This window comes from Vombatus ursinus, unplaced genomic scaffold (assembly GCF_900497805.2).
Source record: "Vombatus ursinus unplaced genomic scaffold, bare-nosed wombat genome assembly UNPS02014822.1, whole genome shotgun sequence".
NCBI lineage: Eukaryota > Metazoa > Chordata > Mammalia > Diprotodontia > Vombatidae > Vombatus > Vombatus ursinus.
This window is the reverse complement of record NW_020954600.1, coordinates 11,384,597-11,399,848: the sequence shown is the minus strand read 5'-3', so window position 1 is coordinate 11,399,848 and position 15,252 is coordinate 11,384,597. Positions and strand designations below refer to the sequence as shown.

At 44.4% G+C, this 15,252-nt stretch overlaps 1 protein-coding gene across 5 annotated transcripts in view; it reads left to right on the top strand.

Moving 5' to 3' along the window:
• PRR5L (proline rich 5 like) overlaps positions 1 to 15,252 on the top strand; it is a 95,745-nt gene that overhangs the window by 63,792 nt on the left and 16,701 nt on the right. For all 5 annotated transcript variants that reach the window (XM_027837885.1, XM_027837882.1, XM_027837883.1 and 2 more), the window contains exons 5-6: positions 576 to 633; positions 8,430 to 8,521. In XM_027837885.1, the coding sequence (XP_027693686.1) occupies positions 576 to 633; positions 8,430 to 8,521 (150 nt within the window). The remainder of the gene's footprint in view (positions 1 to 575; positions 634 to 8,429; positions 8,522 to 15,252) is intronic.

Genomic DNA, 15,252 nt, shown 5'->3' with positions numbered 1-15,252 from the left:
CATGCCAAGCGCTGGAATACAAACAAGACAGTTCCTGCCCTCAAGGAGCTTAGGATCCAGTGGGGTAGGACCACACATAAAGAGGGGCTCTAAGGGGAGAGGGGACAAATGCGGCTGCGAATGTGGTATGGGGGGAGGGAGGTCTTATCCCTGCCTATGGAAGGAAAAAGTTGACCTTTCAAAACAGTGGACCCCGGGGTGCAGTGTACTCAATTTTTACTGCTGTCATTAATTTTTATACCGCCTTCATTTCTGGAATATATCTGCCTTCCACCGCAAGTTGTCTTGGAACAGTGAATAAAAGAATAATTCAGCAGGACCATTCATTAGAAGTGTCTGACTATATGCAATATTCCATACCCATAGTCCCTCACCTGTGCCGAGAAGAGAGAAAAGTACGTTTTCTCAACTCTGAGTATCCTGTGTTGTTCCTCCCACCAGGAGGAACCCAGATGTGGGTGCCTGGGGAACACTCAGAACCGAATCTTTGTTTAGTTAAATAGTGAGGTCTTTGCTGGGCTCATAGATCCTCTCTGAAATAGCCAACATCTCTGTTCTTTCTTGTCTCTTGGCAGAACCAGCTGCTTGCTAAAGGGCTCCTGTTTGTGGAAGAGAAGGTTCACCTGTGTGAAGGCGAGTAAGAGGGGCCCCTGGAGCGGGTGGACAGAGGCCTCTGGGAGGCAGCCTGTGATGTCCGGACAGCTGGGAAGCATCTGTCCTCGGCTGTCCGGGATTCCTTCTGCCCCTGGGAATGGAGCCTTCAGGGCACCAGCTGAGTCGTCCTGGGCTCTGCTGCTGCTGCTGCCATGACCAAACAGAACTACCTGGGCCTTTATCGGGACTTTGTTGTCATCGTTGTTATTTTAGAAGAAGCTGGGATGGTTTCTCTGGAAACAGTGTTCTGCCGGTTTCCATGACTTCTCCCCAGGGGCATATATTGTTATTCTTTTTTAAAGAATCTTATTTAATATTTTATTTTTTCCCAATTACATGTAAAAACAATTTTAACATTCTTTTTTTCAAATTTTGAGTTCCAGATTCTCTCTACCTGTCCCCTCATTGAGAAGGCAAGCAATTTGACATAGGTTTATACATGTATAGTCATGCAAAATACGTAAGTCATTCTGTGAAAGAAAATACAGACAAAAAAAAACCAAGAAAAACAAAGAAAATAAAGAAAAAGTACCTTTGACCTACATTCAGGTTCTGCCAGTTTTTTCTCTGGAGATGGACGGCACCTTTTCTCTTAAGTCCTACAGAATTATCTTGGATCATTGTGTTGCTGAGAATAGCTAAGTTATTCATAATAGATCATCATGTAATATTGTTACTGTGTGCAGTGTTCTCCTGGTTCTGCTTATTTCACTTTGCATCAGTTCATGTCTTTCCATGTTTTTCTAAGAGCATCCTGCTCATCATTTCTTACAGCACAATAGTATTCCATCACAATTTTATACCACAGCTTGTTCAACAGTTCCCCAATTGATAGACATCCCCTCAATTTCCAATTCTTTGCCACCACTAAAAGAGCTGCTATGAATATTTTTGTACACATAGGTCCTTTTCCTTTTTGTTTTTTATCTCTTTGGGATACAGACCTAGTAGTGATATTGCTAGGTCAAAGGGTATGTATGGTTTTGTAGCCCTTTGGGCATAGTTCCAAATTGCTCTCCAGAATGGCTGGATCGATATACAACTTCCACAATGGTTCATTAGTGTTTTAATTTTCCTAGATCCCCTCCAACATTCGTCATTTTCCTTTTCTGTCATATTAGCCAGTCAGACGGATATGGGGTAGTAGCTCTGAGTTGTTTTCATTTGCATTTCTCTCATCAATAGTGATTTAAAGCATTTTTTTCTACTTGACTATCAATTGTTTTGATTACTTTGTCTGAAAACTGCCTGTTCATATCCTTTGACCGTTTATCAGCTGAGGAATGGCTCTTATTTCTATAAATTTGGCTCAGCTTTCCATGTTTGAGAAATGAAGTCTTTATCAAAGAAACTGTAAAAAAAAAATTTCACAGTAATTATGTATTTCCCTCCTATTTTCCCCCATTTATCCTCTTTCTTTCCTTTTACCCTGTCCATTCTCAAAAACGTTTTGCGTCTGACTTTTATCTCCCCCAAACTGCTTTCCCTCCTACCCTCACCCTGGTGCAACAGACCTTTCCCACCGATTTTCTAGTTGTCTTGGGCTGAAAAGTTGTTTCACTCTGTCTTTTTGTGAATTCTGCCACTCTAGAATTTGTTTAGAGCCGTTATTTAAAAATTTTTGGAGGGGTTTAGGGGAGAGCTGGGGGGAATCCCTACCTTCACTCTGCCGTCTTGGCTCAGCCTTTGTTCTTGTTATCTTTGATGTGACTAATCTGGATTCCACATCGTAAGGTGGAGGTTAGGCTAGGCTGGGGGTTCTAAGCAGGGCTGCCTTCCTGAAGATGGAAGGGATATCTTTTGGGAACGCTTTAAAGTTTAATCACAGGCCAAAAGAGCCCCATCTTCTTCGAGCCATCAGGGCTGGCCCTCAGAATAGATTGGCAGCCGCTTATGGGCTATAATTCAAAGGACGGAGGTGTGGAAAGGAAATGAAACATTTCTATAACTCCTACTATGTGCTAAGCATCTTCACAATTGTATCTCATTTGATCCTCAGGGTAGGCGCAATTATTATCCCCATTTTACAGATGAGGAAACTGAGGCAAATAGAAGTTAATTGACTTGCCCAGAGTCACACAGCCAGTAAGAATCTGAGTCTGGCTCTGAAGCCGTGTCTTCCTGACTCAAATTGCCTGCAGTCCCAGCCCAATTTATATGTCACATTAATCCCTGTTCTGGGAGATTTGGGGTGGATAACAAGAAAAGTTCAGTTGAGGGACTATCGGTATGGAATATTGCATATAGTCAGAGACTTCTAATGAATGGTCCTGCTGAATTATTCTTTTATTCACTGTTCAAGACAGCTTGCAGTGGAAGGCAGATATATTCCAGAAATGAAGGCGGTATAAAAATTAACGACAGCAGTAAAAATTGAGGATCTGGGGATCTTTTCTTCCTCTTTAGAGGAAAGGCCAGGGCATATCGCAGGACCCTGGGGCTCTGGGTTTACCAAAGGAGTCAGCGCTTTGTAAGAAAGGCAGTGCAACGTAGTAGGTAGCGCCCTGTAGGATCACAGGTTCAAATCTTGTCCCGTTCACTCATCGTCATCTGGATACTTTAGCAGAGTCACTTCACCATTCTGTGCCCAGTTTCCCTTTCTGTAAAATTACAATAACGCCTGTAGCTAGGATTTAACTCCCAGAGGGTTTGTTAGGTTCAGATGAAATCCTTATGTAAAGTGTTATGCAAAGGGCAGCTGTTATTATCCTTAACTGTGGTGGCTGCTGGTCTGTTGACCTCTTGCTGAACTTTTAAGATCCAGAAGGGACCTTAGAGATTCCCTAGTACAACCTTCTCATTTTAGAGCCTGGAGCAGAGAACAGAGTGCTGGACTTGGCATCACAAAGACCAGGGTTCGAATCCAGCCTCAGACACTTAACGAGCAGTGTGGTCCTGAGTGAGCTTCTCTCTAAGCTTTCCTAGCCTTAGTTTTGTCCTTTGTGATAATAACTATTATCACAACCTTAACACATTAACACACCTACTATGTGTGCCAGGTGCAGAGCTGAGCACTTCACAAATATCTCATTAGGTCCTCACAACAATCCCAGGAGGTAGGTGCCGTTACCCCCATTTTTCAGATGAAGAAAGTGAGGCAAGCAGAGGTTGTGACTTGCCTAAGGTCATACAGCTAGTAAGCGTCTGGAGCCAGATTTGAACTCAGGTCTTCCTAATTCCAGGCCCAGTACCCTATCCACTGAGCTATCTAGCTTCCCCTATACATTGTATATATGTTTGTGTGTGTATGTATGTATGTATATGTATATGGATCGATGTAGATAGATAGTTTGTCCTTTTCTCTCCCTCTCAGTAGAATGTGAGCTCCCTGAGGGCAAGGTGGTTCATTTGTCCTAGTGCAGTGCCTGGCATACAGGAGGCACTTAATAAATGTTTGTTTATTGATTGGGTGACATAGGAGAGCCAGAATTAAAACACAGGCCTTCAGACCCTAGATCCTGTCCTTTATTCTTCTATTTCATGGCTAGTGAGTTGTTCTCCCACCCAGATCCCAGCCCCTGTGGATTTAAAGATACTCTCTCCTTCAATCTCACCTCCTGGAATATCCATTGAAAAGTTCATACACTTGTTTTCCAAATTCACCCTTTCCCCCGTGTTATTTCCCTTCACAGGCAGCCCTAGAACATGTGGCTATGTTAGCATCTGTGTTTTCAATCCTCTCCCTCTCTTCCTGTCACTTTTATTTCCCACTAAATAAATAGCATCTTTGGGGAAAACCACCAAGTACATCTCCAAAGCTGTGTTCAGTCAAGTTGGGTTTGCCATCTCTTGCTATCTCATCTGAACTGACCTAATTTCTTGGCCTCTCAAGAGCAAACACAGATCCCAATCAATTCCTTTATCTAGGTCAGTAAATCACAATAGATAGCCACAGTCTTCCCCCTCTGCCTCAGGCAGGCCATTCTCAGCAAAGGTGAAACCCCGTTCTTGGCCTGCATGTGGCATAGGCTATGTACCATGTGGGTCATGGATGAGTCAGGGTGAGTTTTCTGGGAGACTGTCCTGCCTGCCTGCCTGCCTGCCCTAGAGATATCTGAAGGGCTAGGGGTGGGGGGAGAGGGGAGGAAAGGCAGGAAGATACTTGACATTTTTCATATCCTCTGCTAGAAATTATGGTTTCCAGGCTATCTGTCTCTCTTCTCCAACTGGTGCCTGAGTGATTCAGCAAACGCACCAGAATTACAGTGTGTTGTCTACACACAATTAGCTTCTGCTAATGCCCTCAGTGGGGGCTAAACGGGGGGTAAGTCAGGGGCAGGGTCCTTGGTTCCTCATCAGTCATCTCCAGTCTGATGTGATAATAGACTGCTCTTTATCTGGTACCCACATAATCGATACATTTCTGCAGCATTGTAAGTTGTGGATCGAAAGGATGAGTCAGGACAGACCCTGAAGTGACAAATATATCGTCGGATTGAGAGCTAATGAGGTCGCTTAGCTGGCATGCCCACCAGCCCTTCATTTTACTCAATTGAGGCAAGGTGAATTGATCCCCTTACGCTCACACAGCTAGTAAATAGAAGAACAGAAACTCGAACCAGATATTCTGACCAGGCCCCCACCCCCTGCTCTTTTTACAGCATCATACATGGCAGATTAAATTACAGTCAAACGAGTTTCAGGATTGCATGTTTTTTATCGTATTACAAGGCTTTAAAAACTGATGGCCCATTTATGGTAACTCTCAAGGAATCACAATATTTGATTAAGCAGGCCGCTTCATTCATCGACTCTTCTGAACAGAAGGGGGTTGGTTTTCTGCCAGGGACTTTCTGTTTGGCTTTGTATTAGCTGAGATATATTTGGACAGTTATCAGTGAATCTAGGCTTGGACATGATTGGTCACTGTTGTGTCTCTGTCTGAGAATTATGGGTGGCTCTTTGGGGAGGCCTCAGAGGAGACAGAACAAAAAGGATCGTCTTTGTAAATTCATTGAGTTATTCCTTATTAAAGCTGGCGGTTTGGGTAAACTCTGTGTCCCTTGTTTTATGTGTCAATTTGTCTGTTTGGAGGGACTTTGATTGTTTTGTCTGTTTGGAGGGACTTTTATTGTTTATCGTAAAGTAATTAGAATAATGAAAATGATTCTATGACGATATCCTGGAACTTCTGTCTATAACACCGTTCTTAGGGTCCATGTGGTAAACTGTGTTTTCACCTCATGGTGCCATTCAAAGAGAAGACTTGAGTTCAAATCCAGGTTCTAATATTTACTATTTGGGTGATCCTAGGCAAGTCACTTTAACTTTCCAAACTCTGGTTTATGTGTCTCTGAAATGGCAATAATGATCCTTGCACTGCCCACATCACATGGTTGTTGTAAGGAAAGTGCTTTATAAGATTTAAAGCAACAATGAAAAGGCATTTTTAAAGCTCCTGCTGTTTGCCAGGCACTGTGCTCTGTGCTAAAAATACAAAGACAAAAGTGAAATAGGGCCTGCCTGCAGGGAGTTTACATTCTAATGACACAAGATGTAAATAACTGGGTACATACAAGATACACACACACACTCTACGTAAAGTGTGTGTGTATGTGTGTGTGTGTGTACCAAGTGGAAGGTGATCTCAGAGGGAAGAGGGGGAGTCTTGCATCAGGAAAGGCCTCCTGGCGAAGGTTGGATTCGAACTGAGTCTCAAGAGGAACCCGGGAGGTGGAGATGAAGTAAGAGAGCATTCCAGGCACAGAAGACAGACAGGAAAATGGAGTATGGCATCTGAGGAGTCCCAAGTAGGGCAGTCTGGTTGGATTGTAGAGTTCATGGAGGGGGATCAGAGAAAGCCTTGGGTAGAAGTAAGATCTAGAGCTGAGCTTTGAAGGAGATTAAAGGTTTTAAGAAGCAAAGGTGAGGAAGGCAACGTATTCCAGACCTGGGGGCATCCAGGGCAAGGAGAAGATGGAACCTTGTGTGTGAGAAACAATAAGGCCAGTTTTACGGCATCGTAGAGTAGATGAGAAAGGGGAATGACACGTCATGAGAATGGAAAGGTAGGTAGGGATTAGGTTGTAAAGGACTTTGAGTGTCAGTCGAAGGAGGTTTGTCTCTGGTCCTCGGTGTAACATGGCGCCACTGCGGTGTGTTGAGCAGGGAGGTGACCAGATCAGACCTGCACATTAGAAATAATCACTAATCGCTTTGGCAGCTGAGGGGAAGATGGAGCAGAGATGCAAGAAGCAGGCGGCAGAGACACTAGTTAAGAGGCTATTACAACGGATGGGTGGAAGATGATGAAGGGCTGAACTAGGCTACTGGACTATGTAAATGTGAATTTTGTTACTGTTTTTGTTGTTGATCAGAATGGATATTTCTGGTAATGAATTACCTTCAATGTGGCTTTTTTTTTTTTTTTTTTTTTTTGGCTAGGCAGTGGGATTAAAGTGACTTGCCCAGGGTCACAGAGCTAGTAAGTGTCAAGCGTCTGAGGCCAGATTTGAACTCGGGTCCTCCTGACTCCAGAACTGGTGCTCTATCCACTGTGCCACCTAGCTGCCCCCTCAATATAGCTTTAAGAAAAAAAAATCCATCTTCCCCCAAATTATCTGTTCCAGTCAGTCATGTGTGTACTCCGTAGTCATTCTCCCAAGTCTTAGATCCCAAGGGTCATCTTGTTCATTCCATAGAAGGACAAGAATTAAGGATGATGACCCCAGCCCCCCCCCCTTCGGAAACGAGCATCAGATCTAAGAGAATTTAAGCGAAGGCCTGAGGAAATTAGATTAGGCTCGAGGAAGCATTTCTCATAGTGGAACATCCTTCCCTGATGGTCTTTAAATAATAGACGCATTCCCATCTTTAATGATGCCTTTGCATTCTCGTAGGCTTCCATTTCTTTGAAGTGATGGACCTCGTGTGCAGTATTGTCAGTACCCTGGAAGGGCATTTTGGAGTAAAGAGAAAAGCTTTGATTTTTGAAGTAAGGAGAACTGGGTTAAAATGCCAGCCCTTCTACTTCCCTACTGGGTGAAATACTCAACCTCTCTGATCTCAAGTTCCGTATCAAAAGAGGACTGGATTAGATGACCTTTCAGGCCCTCAGAATCTTTTTACCCTCCTATGAATGCATCTTTCTTTGGGTCCTTAAAAAAATCTGACTCTTTAATCTGAAAGGTTCCATTCTGGTTCTGTCCATTATGTTGTATTCTGCTGGCTGGTGTGCTTGCTGCTTATATGGAACATCCCATCTCCTGCCTCCGTGTCTTTGCCCCAGCTGTGCCCCTTGCCTGGGATGCACCACCTCCACCTCTTAGAATCCCTAGGTCGCTTCGTAGCTCAACTCAAGCGCCACCTTTTGGAGTATCGGGGTTACAAAAACACAAAACAAAATGGGCCTTGCCTTTGTTCTTAAGAAATTTACATTCTACCAGGGGGCAGGAGTGAGAAGGTAGAGAGGAAGAATGAAGCATATATACAAGTTGAACGCATAGTGGAATATACAGATGGACAGTTGTGGAGATGGATGGATGGAGAGATAGATGGACAGGTGGATGGTCCCATAGGTAGACCGACAGATGGACAGACAGGGCGAGCATTTATTAAGTGCTTACTACATGTCAGGTATACAGAGTAATGCAAAGTTATTTCAAAAGCGTAATAGCTGAGGTATCCCTGTCGGTCTCAAGTAGGAGGTGACCGTTGAGCTAAGCTCTGGAGAGAAAGGAGTACATGTTTAAAATGGAATTAGGGGAGATGGGACACTCACATAATAATCGATGATTCTTTTCTTTACCTCTGCCATCCCGTCTTTCCACATCTAGGTGAAAATCGAATTGACCTTCTGGCTGAAGTATGGGATCATTTCTTCACTGAGACCCTCCCCACCCTGCAGGCGATATTTTACCCTGTTCAGGTCAGTCTCATTAGATAAATTCAGTGTACAGTAATTGTGACTCTTCTTTTCATCCCATCATCACCCAGGTTGGGTGGCAGAATAGGGAGATTTGTAGCTGGAGCATTGGACTTGGAATCAGGGAGACCTGAATTCGAATCCTCTCCTAAACAAATAACTAGTGATCTAGCCTTGATCAAGTCACTACTCAATTTATTCATCTGTAAAATGGGTATAATAATAGTACCTACCCCCCCAGGGTTATTATGAGGATCAAGTGAGATAATAGTAAAGCACTTTGCAAATCTTAAAAGTGTGATAAGATGTTAGCTGCCATTATTGTTGTTATTTTTATTATTACTCTGCTGGAATCTGTGAGCTGCAGGTCAGTTGGGGGCCATCAGTTTGGGGTATTCTGTTCTCTTTCTCAGATCTCCGTGGTGCTTTTTTCAGGAACAGTTCTGACTCGGGGAATAGATGTGTCACTGTCACATTTCTGCTCGCATCTACGCAGTGGGGTGCTGGGGGTTCTTCCTCCCTACCCTGCCCCCTTCACCACAGGAACAAATTTGATTCTCCTTGTTTCAGATAAAGTGTACAAGGGGCGGATGTGATTCTACTGTGTCTTTTTTTAAAATCCTTGAAAAGTTTCTTATTGCCCCTCCCGAAACTCATGAGACAGACAAGGAGTTTGCTACCAACCTCACGGTCCTTTTAGAATTAAGATACTTGCTGAGCCTTCTTTCAGCTTGAGCTCAGGATAAACTTGTTAGAGTGATCCCAAAGTGGAAGGGGCTGTTTCTGGAAGTAGTGAATTCCTCATCCCTGGAGCATTGGGGATACAAAAACACAAAATGAAACAGTCCTTGCATTTGTCCTAAAGAAGCATGCATTCTACTAGGGGGCAAGAGTGAGGGGGTGGGAGAATGCTGCATATATATACAAGTGAGTACAGTTGAGTAGATAGACAGAAATATGGATGGACAGGTATGGAGATGGATGGATGGACATACTTTTCAGATGCCATAGAGAGGATTCCTGTTGAGGCCACAGCGGAGTGGGTGACTCTGACATCTCTCCTATATCTCCAGGCAGAGTTGATGGCTACCTGCATAGGCAGTATGGTTTTAGAGCCACTTTTGGTGGGGGTTGGAGTGTGAGGCTAGGAGGTGGGAATAGTGTAAGGGACAGCGAAGGAGGAGCACAGTGGGGCATCCCGCCCCTTGCACATCTGGTGAAAGCCCAGAACATTCTTGGAACGGAGAAACGGATCACTGCCTGTATGGGACATGGTAGAAAAAAAACAATGGATTCAGAGTTGGCGATCCTGGGTTCGAGTCTCAACTCTGATAATTTCTTCCTGAGTTTGGGGCTTGCTACAGATATATCCCAGCAAGTCTCTGTCTCTTCATCTATAAAATGGAGATGATGATACTTGTACCCCTCTATTAAAGTCCTGCCTTCATACTTCTGTCACACCCCTCCTTGCAATACGTCCTTAGCTTTCATTTGCATTTATTTGTGAGTTGGGTTCCCAGAGAGTTGCTTTCTCAGCTTCTCGAGGAATGTCCTGTGGGTCTTCACTTCTAAGACTATAGCTTATGAGCCCCCACTGGTGTACTTCCATTAACAGTCATCATATACAGTTAGTTTGATGTTAGGAGAAACTTCCTAGTGATTAGAGCTGTCTAAAAGTACAATTAGTTGTCTTACAAGGTAAAGGATTCCCCTTCGCTGAAGGTCAATTAAAAACCAGATGAGGCAGGGCTAGTGGGACCCCAAACCAGGTTATTACTGAGAATGGTTCAGAAACTTTAAGTCAGCTTGTCTCTTTGACCCCAGTTTATCTGGAATTTGGGGGTTTTTTGTTACCAGGAATGTTTTAGAGGGATTTCTTGTTCAGTTTTTGGTTACACCAGATGGTCACTGAGGTTCCTTCCAGCTTGGTCTCCAGCAATGACTTTGGGGTTCATGATGGCTCCTCGGGTACCTGAGGAGGGGTGCTAGAGTCTACACAGAGCTTTTCCTGATTCTTCCCCCACCCCCCAAATGTTGGCGTTTATTCCCTCAATTTTACTTATTTATTCATTTTTAGTCTAGACTATTGGTATAAGCAGCAACTAGTATGGCAACTCCTTTCTTGAGTACAGATCAACACTTGGTCTGTAACGTAGAAGGTTGCCCAAGATATCTCCCAGTTTTTTTTCCTGTCTGGAAATTTTTGTAATTTGTCCAAGAGAGGGGCTCCCAGTTATGGAAAGTCCTTCCACAATGCTGTCTGACAGTTATGGTCCTAGAGAGTTGCCTTGGGCACAGGGTCAAGTGACTTGCTCAGGGTCACCCAGGATGGTACATGTCAAAGGCAGGACATCAATCTGGGTCTTCCCTGACTCTGAGTCTGGCCTCCTGTCCACCATGCCTTGCTGTCTCTTATCACTTTGATCCCTTGAATTATTTTGTGTCTATTCATAAACACATATTATTTCCCTACGTCAAGTAGAATGGAAGCTCCTTGAAGGTCAGCTCTCCCATTTTTTGGTTTGGGAACCTCCAGTGCCTAGTACCCAGGGGACAGTTAATAAATGTATATGGAAGTGACAGGGAGACCTTGTGTGTGTGTGTGTGTTGTAAGGGCTCATCTGCCATCAGTGGAGGGACATGTCACTTTCCTCCTCCGTAAAATGAGGAGGGTTGGACAAGGTGACCCCCAGAGTCCCTTACAGCTCTGACTCTGACGGTCTGGTGAGGGAATTCACCTACAGCCTATGCCACAGGGCTGCTTTCAAGGAAAGTACTTGGTCAGTGCTAAAATGCTATGCAAATGTGGACTTTTACCATTATGTACCATCAGTATAATGGAAACAGTAGGCCCTGGAGTCCAAGAACCTGAGTTCAAATCACACCTCTGACCGTAGCACCAGTATGACCTTGTTTATTTAACCTCCCCTGTGACTCGGTTTCTCCCTCTGTAAGAACAGCTAATCACATAATAGCTAGCATTTGTATAGCGCTTTAAGGCTCTATAAATATTGTCTTGATCCTCAGAACAGCCCTGGGAGATAGTGCTATTGTTACCCCCATTTTACAGATGAGAAAATTGAGGCAGACAGAGGTAAAGTGACTTGCTCAGGGTCACCAGAGCTAGGGAGTGTCTGAGGCCAGATTCAAACTCAGGTCTTCCTGACTCAGGGTCCAGAGCTCAGTCTACTGAGCCACCTGGCTGCCTCTGTAATGAGAGTGTGGAACCAGGTGACGTCTGAGGATCTCTGCAGCTCTGTGACTCTATGAACCTGGTAGTGAAGGCAGTGCCGTGAGAAAGAGCCTGGGCTTTGGAATTGGAGGAGGTGGGTTTGAATCCCGGCTGTGTTGCGTACTACTGTGTGATAACAGGCAAATGGCTGGATTTCTCTGAGCTGGGGCCGTTCCTTCGTGTGCAGGATGGGGTGGTTGATACCCTATTCAGTGCAGAGTCAAGAATGCCTGGGCTCAAGCCCTGCTTCAGGCACGGGCCACCTCTGTGGCTTTGGACAAGTCACCTCCTTTGTCCTCGTTTCCTCCTCAGTGACACGAGGGGGTTGGAGGATGCGGGCTCTCAGACCCTTCCAAATCTTGGTCTGTGATCCTCGGCATTATAATCTCATGTGTGTTTAATGAAACCGTTTGCTCTTTGCTTTTTCTCTTTCCTCATGCCTAACCAGGAGATACTGGACTGTCCTTTGGGTAAGAGAGACATTTATGTCTTTTTGTCTTTTAATGAGAAAGGCGCTTAAAACCCTGCAGGGATTTGAGGATTTGATGACATGATGACTCTTTATGGCACTTTCTTGAAAGCTGGTCCTAGCTTGGGATGGGATTCCTTCTCAGAAGGGCTGCAATAATCCTCCGAGGAACGAACGATTAACTAGTCTAGAGGTCATATTGCATGAGCTGGGTACACCCGCCCTACTATAAAATTATTCCATAGCAAAACCCAAGACCAGAGTTTTCCTGCTGAAAAGGGGTCAAAGTTAAAGCCTTCTTGCCTTGGGGAATTATGGGGAATGGGAGAGGCATAGGGGAGGGTTGGTCCTTACAGCCAAAGCTTCTGCGACAGCATGATTTGTGGTGTGGGATACTGGGTGTGATGGCACCCCTCTGGTGCCATGAGTCTTGGATCTGGTTCAACATCTATTTAAACACCGGAGACACGGGGCACACTTTTTATATCCTTCTCCAGTTTTTTATAAATCTTAAGTCTTCAAAAATAATCATAAAATGTAATATTTAACATGGACCCTGGAAGCCCTAAAGGCAATGCTTTAACTAAACTTTTTATAGGGCAAAGATTGTAACCATTCATGCCCATCCCAAGACACATGAAGAAAACTGGTTGGTTCCAGGAACCCAGCAGCAGGAAATAACAGGAACCAGCCAGATCCCCCAGGATGCCAGAAGTAATGTGGCATGGGGGGAGCGGGGCTGACCTTGTAAATGAGGAATACCTGGGCTCAGGTTGTCCCTCAACATAGCCCAGCGGTGTGACTATGAGCAAATCACTCGAGCTCTCAAAGAGCTCTGGTTCTGAAGTCGGCAGATCTGGGTTTAAATCCTTCCTTTACTTGCTACCCATGAGACCTTGGACAAATCACTCAACCACCCTGTGCCTCGGCCTCCTCTCTTGTAAAATGGGTGGGTTAGCTTCTGAGGCTCCCTCCAGATTCCCTTCTGTAATTCTGTGATCCAGGCAAGCCTCCAGGACTGTCATACAGATAACTTGATGATTTTTATCCAAAGAGGAAGTTTTCACACTGATGAAATCACAAGTCTGGACCCAAAAAAACCACCAAAAAACTGCCAGATAGTACAATGAGATTCTCTGGTTAAGAAGAAGACAGCCCAGAAGATAACATTGAACTGAATCAACATTTCATATCCACTTATAGACAGGCCAACATCTACTCTACCTCATGCTGTGTGCAAGAAAAATTTGGTGTAGTGAGAAGTCAACCTAAGTCAACAAGCATTTATTAAGTGCTGATCACGTTTAGAAGCTGGGCTAAACTCTTTGAATACAAATGCAGGAAAAGAACACCAAGAGGCATGAGACCTGGGGTTCAAGTGCTAGCTTGGCGCCAAACTCACTGTGCCATCTTGGGCAAGTCCTTTCATTCTCTGGACTTCAGTTTGGTTGCTCAGAAAGCACACTGGCCCTTAAGACGGTGGATCTGAGTTCAGATGCCACCTCTGTCACTCACTTGGCGACCTTAGTCTGGTAACCTTTCCGGGCCTCAGTTTCCTCAGCTACAACATGAAAGGGCAGGCTCTAAAATTCCTTCTGGCTCGCAGTTTGTGATCCCAGGACTCTAGGCCAGTCTTTTGGAGGTCTAAGTGGATGTGAGATATGTCACTTTGCAAGGTAGTTGCTTCTGTGAAAGGCTCCCCAAAGGAAGAACTAGATTAGGGTTCTAGCATGGCATGCTGGTGACATGATTCAGAATCCCTCTGCTTTTGCAATCCCCAGGCACAGAGGATCCAAAAACTGTGTTCTCTTGCCTTCCTTTCTTCTTTGCCCACCATTATTTTTGCTGAGAACCTTAGAGAGTTGGACACCATCTCCACCTCCTTCCTCTTCTCCCATTTCTGTAGGCCTCATGTTTCATCTCTAGCTTGAACCACAAGCAATAACTCTATGAGGAATGAACACTGAAGTTGGCCCTGGTTTCTCATGGACTTGCAGGTTCTAAGAGCTGACATCCACTGTGCCACATTAGTTGTGTGTCCTTGGGCAAGTCTTATTCTCTGGGCCTCAGTTTCCTCATCTGTAAAATGAAAGGTTTGGACCAGATTATCTCCAAGCATACTTCTGGGTCTCAAAGTCAGTTATGATGTTCAGAAAGTTCTTTGTGGTGGCAAAAACTACATCAAAATATACAAATGTATTTCTGTGAGTTATAATCATTGTAATTATCCATAATTACCTAAGTGTGGTTATGAATTATAATAATAGTTTTTATTACTAATGCCTTCCCCTGGCATCTACACAGATAACCTCCCCTTATCTGCTGCACACAAAGAGCAGCCCTGCGTGGTAAGAATTCCTGGGGTTTTGTGATAACATCTAATCTCCCCAGGAGAGGTTTAGGGCGAGGTAGCATATAGATTACTTTTCTCAGAACCAAGTGAAAAATTAAACAATGAAAAGAATTTTCCTCCATTCAAAATCTCTAATGCCATCAAGCTGGGGCCTCGTGCAGGAGAGCAATTCACTGGTCGTCTTCTGAGTGGGCAGTGATTCCAGAAAGGAGAGAAATGGACCCTGTCTCTGCCACTGTTCTGCCCCCAAGTTTTAAGTTCATTCTGAGCCGTGGGCAGGCGAGAGCTATTCTGTCTTTTAACATGGAGGTGGTGGGTATCGATCAAGCACCTACTACGTTATAAGCTCCATGAGTGGTGCATATTAGGAGTATTAGGGTCCTGCCCTCTGGATTCCAATCCAGGGTCACCTGGAAGAGGTATCAGACTTATTCCTAGGAGCAGTGGGTAGAGGTTGGACTGCTTGACTTTCTCCATATGCTTTCTCCTGCCTCCTTGCCTTTACACAGCATGTCAGTCTCTCCTGTCTGGAATGTTCTCCCTCCTCACCTTGGAACCCCCATCTGTCTTTAAGGCTTGGTTCATTTGCTACCTCCTCTAAGAGGCATTTGCTAATTCCCTAAATTGTTAGGGCTACCACCCCCATTATATTTATTTTGCATTTATTTCCTTTTTTCTCC